Here is a 16,382-nt window from a genome sequence, read left to right as displayed (position 1 = left end):
GAACTCTTCCAGGTTAAGTACTTTTTTTACACTGTCATTCTGTTGGGCAAACACATATAATTCACATTAGAGTGTGATTTACAATTTCATGGGTCAGAATTTATGCAAAATAACAATGTGCGAAATAATTTCCAATGTCCTACAGGTACACAGTGGTCAAAATGTGGCTTCTATAAGGAATGCAACCTTGGTCATAAAAATCACCTCATGTTGGGTCTCCAAAAGCCACCGTCCAGTAACACTGGCCGCAGGATTAGCAATTGTTTGTGAGAAATATGCTTTGTGACTTTAGAAAAAGACAATGTTAAGAAGGAAAAACAACATGGATTCAGTTTTGTATCTGATTTTACTCCTTGTTCCAGAGCATTACACAGCATTCTTCGTAGTCTAACTAATGGTTGTTTCAATATAATACATATTTTTTCCCTTAAAAGGTAAGTACTGAAGGGCAATTACTAAATGAAATACTGATTAAACAAATAACAATTGTACTTTTTCATTTATTAAGTGAGCAAATATTATATTATTAAATATATATATTATATTACATATTTATATTTTTGTTTGTTTTGTAAATAATTAACTATTCAACAGTTTAATATTTTGTACCATATTCTTTGCATGCAATTGCAACATTAAAATATGTTGCATTCATTTGCCGTTTTCTTTAGGTTGTTTTGACTAATAGCAAATTAGAACAAAACCACCAGATGCATCCAACAACTTTGTTGACATCCAATCTGTGATGGCTCAGGTTCGCAATCGAGCTCCCGAGCCCATGAACGCACCCCAAGCTCCTATGTACCTGAAAGCACCACTGTTATCAGATCCCAATCACCATCATTCGAAAGACCTGTGTCTCCACCTGTGTCTAGTCTGTTTCCCTATTTAGTTCTGTTCAGTTCCCCCTAATCCTTGGGTGGTATTGTTTGTTTGCGCTTACTCTACTGACTTCCGACTGCTGTTTTTGTTCTCTTAGTGTACCGACCAGTTTCTGCCCGTTTGACCCGGACTACATTTTTTGGCCTAGCCCTCCTGTAATGTTGCCTCTCTATCCCGTATTGCTTGTGTATGACCCATTGCCTGCCTTGGAACCCGATTACCGCCTTCCTATGTTTGTTACTAATAAAGTTGCTGCACTCTGCGCTTGGATTTATACCTTCCCACCCTTGTATTCATTACACAATCTTAATAATGTAATTGCATGCAAACAATATAGAGCCAAATACAAACCACCACATTTAATAGCATATAATAGACTTTATTAAGATGATTTAGAAATTCATATATTTTCCCAAAATATGATATTCCATTGCTTTCATCAGGTTCACTTTATTATAAAGAATTAGATGACTATCTGATGAAAATATTTACATCAGAAAAATTATTCTTCACTCTAGTAAGCCAAGCAATTTTCTTTTTCTGTGAAAAAAGTATTGGAAAATGAATTACTTACACAATTCTGTATAACATGAAGATAATTCCAATGCTAAGAATCAGCAGCAGGATTCCACAGGCTGTGAAAATAATTCTTTCACTAAAATCTAAAAATGAAAAGTTTCATGAGGTACTTTATAGATTTATTGGGAACAGAAGAAATAATTTGGATTTAATATTTTAACAACATTATAAAAGGGTATACATTGAAATATGCCAATGCACAAAAAATGCTTTATAACTAATCAAGCCTGTAGCTGTTGGGCAAAAACATAGAAAGCGCTCAGCAAAATAATTGGTTTTGAAATGCTTACCAAAATCATTAGTTTTTATAGGAATAATTTCACTTGAAATGTTGTCATTAGGAGTCTCCACTACTAAATGAACAGAATAGGCTGTGTTTGCACGTAGCTTGAAGAATGTGTGCTGCTTTACATCTGGCCAGACCGGAAAAGCTGCGATGGAGATCAAAATAGCAATTAATATGTAGAGTGCCTTGTAAAAGTATTCAGACCCCTGAACAATTCTTTCATATTCCTAAATTAAAAAGTAGTTCTGTTTATTTTAAGTCCAAAATCAATTATTGTAAGATGATATTGCTTTTATATTGGTATAAAAAACATATGTTGCTGCATAATAAAAAAAACTATTCATTAATATTTGGTAGAGCCACAGTTTGCTGCAGTAACAGGCCAGTGATGTGCAGAGCTCTTGGTACGGTTGACTGCTGCAACATTACTCCACTCCAAGCCACTGAACTCAGTAGTGCCATCAAAGTAATTGTTGGTCTCTGTGTGACTTCTTTCAAAAGTGTCTTTCTAGCTAGAGCACTACATTTTGACAGACAAGTGGTGTTATGCAGCTTCCACTTCTTATTTATTCATCCAGTTTGGGATATCCCAATGGGATATCCAAACATATGTATATTATTTCATACACTTGATCTATGCATTCGTATTACTTAATCTCCAAATTCTTTAAAATGGTCTTTGGTCTTAAATTTTCACAGCCTGATCTAACATCCTTCAAAAGAGGAATTTCCTCAGTGAAAATGTGACAGCAAGTTCAAATTTTGATGTTGTGTTAACTTGGAGCTTCCACAACATAGGGGTTGAGTAAGTAACTTTCTTACAAATATTTCCCAACATGAAACCATGTAATTCATTTATTTGAAAGAATTGGTCAGGAGTTTGAATAAAAGGCATTTCAACAATAGTTTAAAGTATATGATGTCATCCCAGTGTCAAAAGAATCACTTTGTCATCCTAAATTGAGATAAACAAACATTCCAGCTAAATTAAATTCCTTTTTAATGCTATCTTTGGCTCAAAATGAGTATCAATATGATTATGTAAGTAGTGGTGGTCAGATTAGAAAAGGACAGTCAAATTGTTAAATGCACAACCATGCAAATCGCAATGAAAAGATTGTCCCACCTAGCTATTTCATGATAAAATAAGCGTACCAAGTTTCATGCTTTTATGACAAGGGTGTGGCTCACCTAATCACCAGAACTGAGTAATAAATAAAGTAGTAAATAAAGGAAATGCTCTTACAATCAATTTGCGTCATCCCCATCCTCAGTAGCACTCGGTACTGAAGAACTTTGGTGTGCACCTCCATCTGCTGCCACTCCCACTGTACAGACACTGTGTCTTTAGTCACATCCTCAATGTGCAATCGGACAGCCCCTAAAAGTGCTTAAGCAACAGAAATTATGAGTAGAAACCCCTTTTGATATCAACAGAGTTAGTCAAATGTTAGCCCATTAGCCCTACACAACATACCTCCATTGAGGTTGGCATTGATTGACTTCGGTGGACCACACAGTTCATAAGATATGGGGTAAACATTGATTCTGTATGTTTTCCCAAGCTGAAGATCAGCTAAAACAGAGATGCATACAATTATATTATCAATTTGTGTTATTGCAATCTGTGTTTGATTCAACAGAATTTCTAGAGTGTGCTGCTTCGCCTGGAAGCCCATGTATTTACCTTTCAAGGTTGTTGATCTGCTTGAGCCATTAGCTCGTTTCCAATGGCTGAATATAGGATGTGTATCATTAGTGACGCACTCTATGGCAACCTCATTAACTGGTGGGGATATGTGCCCTACATCCCACTGAAGCTCCAGCATATTGTCTTCTGAATACACCCAAAGTCTTCTCACTGGGGGTAGAGCTAACACCAACATCTCCTGTTCACTAGCTGTTAATACCTAATATCTGATCAATTACTGTGAGTTAATAGTCTAATTCTAAGTGAAATTATAACAAACCAAATGGTTTTGGTTCCTGGTAAAATAGGGTCAGCTTCACATATCGCTTGGAGAAAGATGGGGACATGTTTGTAAAGGCAGGGTACGTTTAGATGGTCTGACTTTTCCCCTATAGAAATCGTTGATATTGACATAAAAGGATGTTGCACAATTTTGTCAAGGGTGGATGAATCGTATGAACAAGATGGTAATTCAGATTACAAGGAATTTGTGTCCCATATACATTTTTCAGAAGTTAAGTGCATTACATTAGAACAGATAAGTCTCTACGAAAAGGTTTTTTCAATTTGTGTACTTTACCACTGAGATTTGGTTCTGGGTAAAAGAAAATCCTTTCTCAAGTACTCAGAATGCTATTTAAACCTGTGACTCAAAGACAATATTTCACTATGAACATTTGAGCTGATCACTATTTTTTTTCTATACCGAGTTTACCACCCTACAAGCAGTAGACAATCGATTCAATAAAAAATATAAATTTAACTCACTCTGACAGAGACGTGGATCAATCTTTATATGAGAGTAAGGAGATCCACCAGCACTATTGTATGCCCTGACTGCAACCTCCAACTCCTCTTCTGTCACTTCAAAGACCATCTTCAGATTTGTGGTGTTAACGATCCTACTCAAAAAGGGGTGCTTTTTTTGCCTGTAGCTCACTTCATACCCAAGAATATGTCCATTGGCATCATGCGCATTCAAGGTCTAAAATACAAAACAGTGTATAGAATTTCAATATACTCTATCTAGTGATTGTATTGTGTACATCTCAAATAAAAACTACAATCATTTGAGCTACAAACAAGTAAATTACATAATCTGTCATTTTAAAGAACAATGTTTGGAACATAATCGTTGTTAGTTCCATAAATACACAGAAATGTGTACTGTGGCACATAAAATGTGGTTTTGCTGTACTATGCAAATAGGCTATGCTAGTGTCCAAAAAGGAAAATAGTCCTGAGTTTTCATATACCGTTATTTCCCGTTTATAAACCGTGGCTTATACACAGAGTTTGAAAACATTTTCAACCACAGCAGTTAATACACAAGTTTAAATACAATACACATTTTTAAAACTGTTTCTACCGATTAACTTCTTTACAGACGATTGCTTGACGACAGAGACATCGCTACGCCAATTATAGTGGAACGGAAACGATTTGTGAAGTATGGCCCCTATTATTGTTGTTATTAGATCACAAAATATTAGCCGACAACTAAAAGAGCAAAATTGTGCATTTGTAAATGAAAACGTTTTAAACTTTATAGAATAAAGAAAAACTAACAGGTCTGTGAGAGACAGAATTCTTACTGGTTGGTAGGTGATCAAATACTTATGTCATGCAAAATAATGCAAATTAATTACTTAAAAATCATGTGATTTTCTGGATTTCTGTTTTAGATTCCGTCTTTTACAGTTGAAGTGTACCTATGATAAAAATTACAGACCTCTACATGCTTTGTAAGTAGTAACTACTGTGTACTGTGTACTGTGTACACTGAACAAATGATTGCCATGTGGACACTGACTCCAGCTGAAACTGCCTGAATATGTTTCCACCCCATCAATAAATGTTAATATATTCCAGAATAAAATAAACTTATTGAATGCATTGGTGAGAGAGGGGGACACAATATCAGTATACATTTTGTAACTTTTTGAATATTCATCTTGATTGCCATGGGGACACTGATTCTGGCAGAAACTACCTGAATATGTGCCCACCTCGTTAAGGAATGTTAATTTAGTCTAGAATTAAATAAACGTATTGAATGCATTGGTAACATGAGACATTCCATCTTGATTGCCATGGGGACATTGATTCCATCAGAAACTGCCTGAATATGTGCGCACCTTGTTAATGTACACTGAACAAAATTTTAAATGCAACACTTTTGTTTTTGTGGATAGATCCAAACAACCGTGGATAGATCGCTTTTTATGAACCTTTTTCCAAACCAACACATTGTCGGGAGCGAGAACCAAAAGTTGCGTGAGATATCACAAGCTCCCGTGGACAGATTGGAATTATTTTATTTTAGCGCATGCGCACTTTCAACAGGGACACTGAATTCATCGGGGCATTGAATTCGTCGTAACCATAGACTGTATAAATAATGGACGACGCCCTTTCGCTCTTTTCCATTGGTGAAAAATGAAGCCACCAGTGTCCTGATACGGCGCTGACATCTTGGACTTGCGTCTGCGCAGATAGCGATCTTGGGACCAGTTCTGCGCAGTAGTTATGCACAGTAGCGAGAAGGAAGTAAAGCCGTAAAGCTGCGAAATCAACGGCCCCACCCCTGTGCCCCGCCCTCACTCTCCCTCGCAGAATGCGCATACCGTAATCAATCGCAAGTCCAAGTACAGTACAACCTTTGCTTGTTATACCTAGACGATATGTTATAGCCTAACTTACATCATGTTTAACCTTAATTTAGAATAGGCCTAATACAAAAAAAATTGGTAACTTCTAGCTAACGATCACCTGCTAGCTATTAACATGGCTATTAACGAGGCTTGTTGTCTTTTAGCTAACGTTAGCTAGCCCATTACATTTATTTACTAATTAAATAGCTTATAAATTTAACTTACCGAAAAAAATTCAAAGATCGATTGGAAATGCCAGATCGGTTAGCACAATGTACTGCAGAACAACCCATTATGTCCGTGTGAAATTATATCAATTATAGAAATTTAGAGATTAAATGTAAAGTTCCAATCTCCTCAGTCCTCCGAAGATTCAGTGGCTCCTCGGCTCAGATAGCTGTCAATCACAGCTGTGAATCACGACGTCACACCACCGTTTTTAGAGCATTAAATAACTAACTAAAAACAAACTTATTTTAAAAACAAACTCTTGAATTTACATTAGCGTGATACAAACTACAGTAAATGACAGAAACCAGCTTCGGAAAAAATATATTTGAAGGGTAATTTAATTGTTTAGTTGGTCTCGCGTCCCATTGAATAACATGGGGAGGGCGGGGTTTATGACCTATACTGGGACCACTCACCAGGGGGCGATCGAGACGTTTTGGCTTCACTTTTCAGGGCTTGTGCGGCACGCTTGGTCGTAACACATGGTTGTATTTTCTAGCTACTTCACTAACCAACTACCTGAAAATATTAATATTTCCCCTGAAATGTTAAAAATGATGATTAATGACATGCTAGCTAACATTGTTATGTCACTAATAATCATAAATATTGATGACTTGATGAAATGATTCCTCGGTACAAGAGGATGTTTTAGAAAACGTCTGTTGGATATGCCGATAATAGGCTAACTAATCTTGTAGAACCCCCATGTTCATTTCTTCAGTTTTAACGGAACACAGTTGCGAAACTGTGCGTTCCACAGAATGGGTTTGAAGTCTTATTTATTTAGAGGATGGGAGATCTGGTTATTAAATGTTTTATTTTTTTATATAATAAAAAAAATATTGACTTCATTCCGAGATGTATAGGCTAATCTCTTTTTAATTGTTTCAGAAAAATCGCATTTAGAAACAGAATGTCTGTTGATGTTCATTTACTACAAACTATTTTGGCTAAATAGAGATTTTTATGCCTTTTGTTGGTGTTGAATGGATAAGGACAGAGTGGACTTGAATTTCTTTATTTGGCTAGAATTGAAGTAAGGCATATTAGATCAGTATCTAACAAAAACTATGAGACAGGTACACTTTTAGCCAACCTTGACCATAAATAACCTTATTTTGATAGATTTTACACCCATTGTTAATCAAAAAATACATGATAAAAATATGTTTTGGGAAGTGTGCCCAGACCCTCCTAGACAAGGCTTAGCCCACCCTGTTAGTATTTGCTTGGACAAATGTGTTTAAACGTTAGTATACCTTCATTCTTTCAACATATTTGCTAGATTTATGTCCAAAGCAAACTGTAATAACTACTTTGCTAAGATTTAGCAGGCATAATGAAACTACAAAAGTTTGCTGAGTGAAAGGACCAAAACAGACAGAGCTGTTGGTAACGGCGCGCTTCACAAGCATATGTAAATTAAGTGAAAGGGGAGGTTTTGTGATTGGACAAAAACCGTTCTATGGTTTTGTTTTTGACCCCGTTTCACATTGGTTATTTTGTCACCATGTTTCTGAAGCTAGCCTCCAGAGCAGGGCCAGCTAGCCATAGGCTAAGAGTGATGCTAGCCCACTTCAAAATATGCAAGTGTGAACAATTGCTTAGCCCTGGGCTTAGGGGGCCCTTAGCACAGGGCTTAGGAGGCTCTTAACCCTAGGCTAAGGTGCAGTGTGAACACGCCTATAGAGGTCTCAGAAATTCATGTAGCAAATATGAAACAATTGGCATTACAGGGATTTCGAAAACAATTTTATTCTTAAACAATTAATTTTGGTAGAGCCCTATGACAGATGTTTAATATGAATGTAAAATGAAATTATGAGTTTGCGATATCCTCCAGATCGAGGCACTGCAATATGCAATCGAGGGATTGCAATATTCAGTGGAAGGATATGTTCACAATATTCAGATAAACAGGGAAGGAGACCAGAGACATTGCTAGCATTCACAATACAAAATGTGCATGTGCCAAATAGTGTGAAGTAGATCTGCTGCTTGAATGACACACAGTGGACCCAAAACATTAGAGTTTTTTAATCAACGATATCATATTATTTTTTGCGGCCTTTAATGCATGATGAAAATTACAGATGGATAGATCAGGAGCTGTTTTCTTAATTATAATTTTTTGTAAAAAGATATGTAGAAATAATTTGTGATCCAGGGCTATAGTCCTGGATACTCAGGCCTAATGACACTCCTGAATGGGACACAAGAATTGAAACAAGTATGGAAATCGCAATCAAATGAGTAACCCTAGGCATAAGCAACATAGACGATCGCTTTGGACCCCCGACCTCTAGGGGGCCCCAGTCCGCTAGTGAGCCACAGACCAATTGGGAAGAGGTGGCCCCCAAATAAAATTTTACTTAGGGTCCCCAAAAGGCTAGGGCTGGCCCTGGCAACAAGCACAGCCTTGTGGACCAGTCATGCTCATGCACTGCTGGATAAGTTCTGTTTATATAGCTATTATTGAACTCTTATCAGTCAACATCACCCTATCAACTTCAGCAGAAAGTCTCCTGTTAAAGTTAGGCCTACAAGTGCCCCCACGTAACAAGCTAATATTAGAGGTAGCTAGCTATCTAGCTAACGTAGTATTGGCAAGTAAGTCATTAATGATCACGTTAGCACAAATAACTATAAAGTCAGCATTAGATAACATTATTGTCTAATGAATGAATATGTATAAATGTTTACTAAAGCATTTCACAACCCAAGAGAAGTCCCTTTAAATGACTCTCCCCTCCAAACTTGTTGGGTACTTGCTGTCGGATTTGCAGCAGGTGCCATAGCGAAGGCACATCTTTTACCATTTTGAGCCTTAACAACGAAAGCTTGATGGACCTTCTACAAGTAGTAACCGATTGCTAACATGCATTCCTGACGTGAGCATTTGCGTGCACCATCGCGCGCAAACAATATTTTCCCACCCCCACCAGATGCGATCAATTTCAGTATCAAAACAAACTCTGAACCAATCATTTTATTTTGTGGGTGGGACGATGGGTTTTGAGCCTTTTTCAACCATTGTGCAAGTTGAAACTGATTTTGATTTCAACTTCATTCGGGATTATTAACATGGGTAAGACCTACATACAGGTGTTCTCAAAAGTTTGCATACCCTTGGACAATTGGTAATATAGCTACCATTTAAAGAAAAAATTAGTGAGCAGGCAAAACATGTCTTTTATTTCTTATGAGGTTCACATTCGACTGTAGGTCATAACAGAATGGCACAATTATGGAGCCAAATTGAGCTAAAATGTATTGACTGTAAGAAAAGAAAAACGTAACTGAAATATTTCATAGTATGAAAAAACTAAATTAAATCGTATGAAAAAGTCATTAAATGGATTTTCACATCCGATCTTGAAATGTCTACGTTCAAGTTTTTTCCACGTTTGCTTCTTCTCACGATTACAATTTCTTCCCACCTTCGTTCGAGTAATGTTTTCTCAACATGGCGTGGAGGCGGGGCTTTATCTGGGCATTGAATTCTCAGACCTGATTAGCCATGAATCACACCATTATAAAGTGAAAATCATAGCCTTTCCATGCACTGCTTTCCCTATGCAACCTGTGGAGAGAATTTTAAGAATTGTATAAACTAAAACAAATAGTTACATTTAAACAGAATAATAAACTGTTATTCCCAGGTTGCCTCAACGTCACTGTCGCCATGGTCACAGACACAGATATTGATGGTATTGATGAAAGTGCGAGAATTCAGTGCCCAGATAAAGCCCCGCCTCCACGCCAATAGAGGCTCAAAACTTTGTTTTGAAAAAACATGATTCGAACATGGGTGGGAAGAAATTGTAAACGTAAGAAGTGAACGTGGAAAACTAAGACATTTTAAGATTGGACGTGAAAATTCATTTAATGATTTTACCATACATATATAATATATATATATATATATATATATATTTCAGTTACGTTTTTCTTTTCTAACTGTCAATACATTTGAGCTCAATTTGGATCCATACATCATAAACGTAACTGGTCTTTTTTGTGGCATTGGTGCAGTAAAGGCTTCTTTCTGGCAACTTGACCATGCAGCTCATATTTGTTCAAGTATCGTCGTATTGTGCTCCTTGAAACAACCACACTGTCTTTTTCCAGAGCAGCCTGTATATCTCCTGAGATTACCTGTGGTTTTTCCTTTGTAACCCGAAATAATAATAATAATAATACAACTTTTGGCTGAAATCTTATTAGGTCAACCTGACCTTGGCTTGGTATCAAAAGATCCCCATATTGTCCACTTCTAAATAAGCTATTGAACAATACAGACTGGCATTTGCACGGCTTTGGATATGTTTTTATATTCTTTTCCATCTTTAGAAAGTTCCATTACCTTGTTACACAGGTCTTTTGACAGTTCTATTCTGTTCCCCATGGCTCAGTATCTAGCCTGCTCAGTGCATCCACGTGAGAGCTAACAAACTCATTGATTATTTATACACAGACACTAATTGCAATTTAAAAAGCTACAGGTGTAGGAAATTCACCTTTAATTGCCATTTTCACCTGTGTGTGTCACCTTGTGTGTCTATAACAAGGCCAAACATTCAAGGGTATGTAAACTTTTGATCAGGGCCATTTTCTGTCATCATTCTGATTTTAAAAAGAGCCAAACAACTATGTGATAATAAATTGCTTCATATGAGCACTATCCTTAAATAAAGGATGTATTTTATTTTTTGCATGATCAGTCATATATTCAAAATCACTGCCAAAATGTCACAATTTCTGCCAGGGTATGGCAAACTTATGAGCACAACTGTACAGTGTTAATATTGTTACCAGCAGTAGGTCTACAATTGATTACATTGAACTGAAAAGCTATAGAGGTCATCTACGCTTTTAGCTAAAAGCCAGCTATCAACAATACCTGTGTGAATACATGAGGCAGCCACCATTTTATCCCACAGTAGGCTGTGTATGCTGTAAATACTATTATTATCCAGTTGCTTTCACATTATAATAACCAACACACTCTGGTTATTATCATTGATTTAGCAAAAGCTAAAGTAATGTCAGTCATATTAAATGAATCCAAATACAACAAAACCTTATGCATGATATTTTTAAACAGCATGTATTTTTTAACAGACACCACCTATTAAGACATAGGTTGTTCGGCCTTTTATTATTGAGGCGTAGACTGGTAAGGAGGAGGTTCTGGGTGCATATCATCAATGTGTTGTGGAGGGAAAAGGGACAATACTACCACCTTGTCTAGGAGCTGCTTCTAGACTGTGACTGACATCACCGCTACTTCCATATGAGGGCTGAAGAAATTGATACTATTCTCTCTTTAGTTGGTCCAGACCTCACCAAGCAAACTACCAACTACAGATTGCCAATCAAGCCAAAGCAAAGACTACCTATAACTCTGAGGTACATTATTTGAGAAAGTTGTATTTTGTAACCAAGTGTATAGGGAAAAACTGTAGACAGCTACAGTGGATATAGAAATTCACCACACATTTTCAAAATGTTCACCTGCCTAAATGAAAACACAAAATCGGATTAAAATGTATGAATCATTAGCTGAATGTTGACTTGAAGGCATAAAAAAGAATGTGTTTCTGTACTACAATGATAAATAACCATAGATAAAAAGGGAAAACAATATTGTTTCTTTGTAAATACTTTGGCTAATTCCTATTTGTTCATATTTTAGTGTCCCATGTGGACCAATGAGACTGGGACTTGCAGTACATTGAGCTTCAGAAATTGAACCAAGTTAAAAAAATTAAAAAACAAGCAGTCGCTCGTTAACGCACGTGAGCTATGTACATACAATAATTGAATAACATGGATGTTTAAATGTATTTTGCAATGCTCATGATGCGCCCAGTGGGGAATGCATGTAAAGTTGGATTGGACCGATTTTTTCCCGAAAGGTCAATTGCAATGTGGTCTCAGTGGAAATGCGGTTAATACTAGAGTTTGTATACACACAAAGCTATAAAATTTGTGGTGCGGTTTATACACGATGCGGGTTATAAACGGGGAATTATGGTACATTTCAGATATTCAAAATTGTGCTTTTCATTGTGCTTCTATGCACAACAGCAGTTTGACTGTAATGACGAGATCATCAAATTTTTACATACTTAATCTGAAAGCCAATTAGGTAAAAACCCATTTTGGATCTTGATCCAGACATTTTGAAGCAAGACTTTCATCACGTACACATTTAAACAGCAAGATAAAAATGTGAAACAATTGTATTAGTACTTTCTAATCAGTAATGACCTTCCACATAAGCATAAGTTGATGGGGTCTGTCTTTGTTCACTTTCTCCACATTATAACAGACATCTGGTGGTCTAGAGGGTGCTGTGAAAACAAAAGTGTGCAGAAATAAGTCCCAATAATTTGCCATATCAGAATGTACAGAATGTACTTCTGTTACATGCAGTGGCTTTGGGATGGTGGAGGCAGTAGTCTTACACTTGTATGTTGTTATTAAACTAAGCATGTACCACACAGTATTGAATAATCATGATTTGCTGTTTCCATAAAAGTAACATCAGGGGCAGACTGGCAGCTGAAAAGAGCCTTGGCATTTCTATTGAAGGCCCATACTGTGATCATTTACTGTCTTTTGTGGTTCATCAATAATGTTGATAATGTACTCCCATTCGAAAGATACTTCAAATCCCAGATTATCCAGATTAGGTGTATTCATACAGGGCTAGCGTTGTCCCAGGGGAGGGGGTGGTAATTGGAATGGGGGATTTCCTTGTGATGCTGTGTTCTAACAGCATCTCTGGTGAGTTGGGCACCGTCAACCATTAAGTAATGTGGCCAAGCCTTTCCTCTGACATGTTGGCTCAGATTGACTTCTTAGTTAAGGAAGGGGGTGTAAAATAGTAGACTGGTTGGTCGAACAGATCTCGGAAGAAGCCTGTGATGATCTAGGACTCTCCTGAACCGTTAGGATTTTTGCAGCGGAGACACAAGGTCCAACAGTGGAATTGGATACTTAGGTGTAAGTGGACATTTTGGCTCAGATTGACTTCATGGTTCATATACACTCACCTAAAGGATTATTAGGAACACCATACTAATACTGTGTTTGACCCCCTTTCGCCTTCAGAACTGCCTTAATTCTACGTGGCATTGATTCAACAAGGTGCTGAAAGCATTCTTTAGAAATGTTGGCCCATATTGATAGGATAGCATCTTGCAGTTGATGGAGATTTGTGGGATGCACATCCAGGGCACGAAGCTCCCGTTCCACCACATCCCAAAGATGCTCTATTGGGTTGAGATCTGGTGACTGTGGGGGCCATTTCATTACAGTGAACTCATTGTCATGTTCAAGAAACCAATTTGAAATGATTCGAGCTTTGTGACATGGTGCATTTTCCTGCTGGAAGTAGCCATCAGAGCATGGGTACATGGTGGTCATAAAGGGATGGACATGGTCAGAAACAATGCTCAGGTAGGCCGTGGCATTTAAACGATGCCCAATTGGCACTAAGGGACCTAAGGTGTGCCAAGAAAACATCCCCCACACCATTACACCACCACCACCAGCCTGCACAGTGGTAACAAGGCATGATAAATCCATGTTCTCATTCTGTTTTCTACCATCTGAATGTGTCAACAGAAATCGAGACTCATTAGACCAGGCAACATTCTTTCAGTCTTCAATTGACCAATTTTGGTGAGCTCGTGCAAATTGTAGCCTCTTTTTCCTATTTGTGGAGATGAGTGATACCCGGTGGGGTCTTCTGCTGTTGTAGCCCATCCGCCTCAAGGTTGTGCGTGTTGTGGCTTCACAAATGCTTTGCTGCATACCTCGGTTGTAACGAGTGGTTATTTCAGTCAAAGTTGCTCTTCTATCAGCTTGAATCAGTCGGCCCATTCTCCTCTGACCTCTAGCATCAACAAGGCATTTTTTCCCACAGGACTGCCGCATACTGGATGTTTTTCCCTTTTCACACCATTCTTTGTAAACCCTAGAAAGGGTTGTGCATGAAAATCCCAGTAACTGAGCAGATTGTGAAATACTCAGACCGGCAACCATGCCACGCTCAAAATGTCTTACATCACCTTTCTTTCCCATTCTGACATTCAGTTTGGAGTTCAAGAGATTGTCTTGACCAGGACCACACCCCTAAATGCATTGAAGCATATGCCATGTGATTGGTTGATTAGATAATTGCATTAATGAGAAATTGAACAGGTGTTCCTAATAATCCTTTAGGTGAGTGTATGTATATATATTAATTTGGGACAAAATGTTGCAGAGCTCGGTAAGAAACTGCACTTTGATAGCCAAATATCTTATTCATAATTGTTTTTATGCATTGATATGACATGTTATGGTGGTGCAGTGATCAGTTATATAGTTTCTCATTTTGCCAAAGCTGGCAATTACTCACCACTCTCCAGTGTGACACCAGTTGTCTCCTCACTCCAGTCACTCCAGTGGCCTTCATCAAGATCATGAATGCAGGAAACTGCAATGTTGTAGCTGTTGAACGGCTTCAGGCCTTCAATAGTGTGGCATACTTCCTCTACGTCTTCCGCAGAAACACTGTCTGGGATCTAGTGCGAGACATAATACATCACTGTTGCTTTTTTTTTATGTCACCATATTCCCTTCATTATTTCTTTCATGTTTTATTTATTTTACCTTTCTGTTACCAGGCAAGTTAGTTTTAGAACAAATTGTTATTTACAAAAATGGTCAGGCAGGAGGTAGGAGGTCTCCTGTAGGGATTGGGTACTGGGAATAAATTAAAAGAAACAGACAACACAGACAGACGAGATATGGCAAAAGCACAGTTGCAGCAAAGAGACATTGGAATCCAAGAACAAAGAAATACCAAAGAAAAAAATATTTAAAACAACATAACACATATCTGACAACAGACAATATAAAAACAAACCATTTTAGTACCGTTTTTTTTTTACCAAAACCCTACTCTGTATGAATAAATCCTATTAATTCATGGTGAATGTGTGGCAGAACGAGTGCCAGAAAAAAGCTGTCAAAGCTTGTATGAAAAAACTATATAAAATAATCTGTAGAAATATTGTAATTTACTTTTCAGCAGTAAACCTTTCTATATACCCATCTCTTTATCCAGTACCCTTAAACCAATGAAGTTTTGCATGCTGAGATTCCCATAACCAAAAAATACTGCTTTTTTACAGTTTATTTTTGTAACCAAGTAAACAAAATGTATAGAAAAACAGACAATTGGGTTTTTCATTATAGTTTTCCTGCTACTAAACAGGAAGAATATTAAGTGTAGGTTTATCTTTGAATTTTCAGCAGCATCCTACCATTATTCCTCGTAAAATAAAGGCGGATAATCTCAGAAATAGGGTGCCATTTGGCATGCAATCTAAATTAATGTAAAAAATACGAAGGGAAAAGAAAAATCTGGTTTTATTATATATACAGCTCTGGAAATGTTTTTAAAGACCACTGCAAAATTATCAGTTTCTTTGGTTTTACTATTCATAGGTATGTGTTTGAGTAAAATGAAGTTTTGTTTTATTCTAAAAACTACTGATAATATTACTCCCAAATTCCAAATAAACATATTGTCATTTAGAGTATTTGTAGAAAATAACAACTGGTCAAAATAACCAAAAAATATGCATTGTTTTCAGACCTCAAATAATGCAAAGAAAACAAATTAATATTCATTTTTCAACAACAAAATACAAATGTTTTAACTTAGGAAGAGTTCAGTAATCAATACTTGGTGGAATAACCCTGATTGTTTATCACAGCATTCATGCGTCTGGCATGCTCTCCGCCAGTCTGTCACATTGCTGTTGGGTGACTTTATGCCACTCCTGGCACAAAAATTCAAGTAGCTTGGCTTTGTTTGATGGCTTGTGACCATCCAACTTCCTCTTGATCAAATTCCAGAGGTTTTCAATGGGGTCTGGAGATTGGGCTGGCCATGAAAGGGTCTTGATATGGTGGTCCTCCATCAACACCTTGATTGAGCTGGCTGTGTGGCATGGAGCATTGTCCTGCTGGGAAAACTTCTCAGAGTTAG

At 37.3% G+C, this 16,382-nt stretch overlaps 1 protein-coding gene across 1 annotated transcript in view; it reads right to left on the bottom strand.

Annotated features, from left to right (window-relative positions):
* Nucleotides 1-1,452: 1,452 nt before the first annotated feature.
* The window catches only part of LOC109616505 (interleukin-6 receptor subunit beta), a 32,878-nt gene continuing 17,948 nt past the window's right edge, over nt 1,453-16,382 (bottom strand). The window contains exons 4-10 of the mRNA XM_034296484.1: nt 14,742-14,907; nt 12,602-12,684; nt 4,206-4,422; nt 3,225-3,323; nt 2,994-3,137; nt 1,752-1,892; nt 1,453-1,544 (exon numbers count right to left, since the gene is read on the bottom strand). Of these exons, the coding sequence (XP_034152375.1) occupies nt 1,453-1,544; nt 1,752-1,892; nt 2,994-3,137; nt 3,225-3,323; nt 4,206-4,422; nt 12,602-12,684; nt 14,742-14,907 (942 nt within the window). The remainder of the gene's footprint in view (nt 1,545-1,751; nt 1,893-2,993; nt 3,138-3,224; nt 3,324-4,205; nt 4,423-12,601; nt 12,685-14,741; nt 14,908-16,382) is intronic.

This window comes from Esox lucius, chromosome 13 (genome assembly GCF_011004845.1).
Source record: "Esox lucius isolate fEsoLuc1 chromosome 13, fEsoLuc1.pri, whole genome shotgun sequence".
Lineage (NCBI taxonomy): Eukaryota > Metazoa > Chordata > Actinopteri > Esociformes > Esocidae > Esox > Esox lucius.
This window is presented reverse-complemented; position numbering and strand designations above follow the sequence as displayed.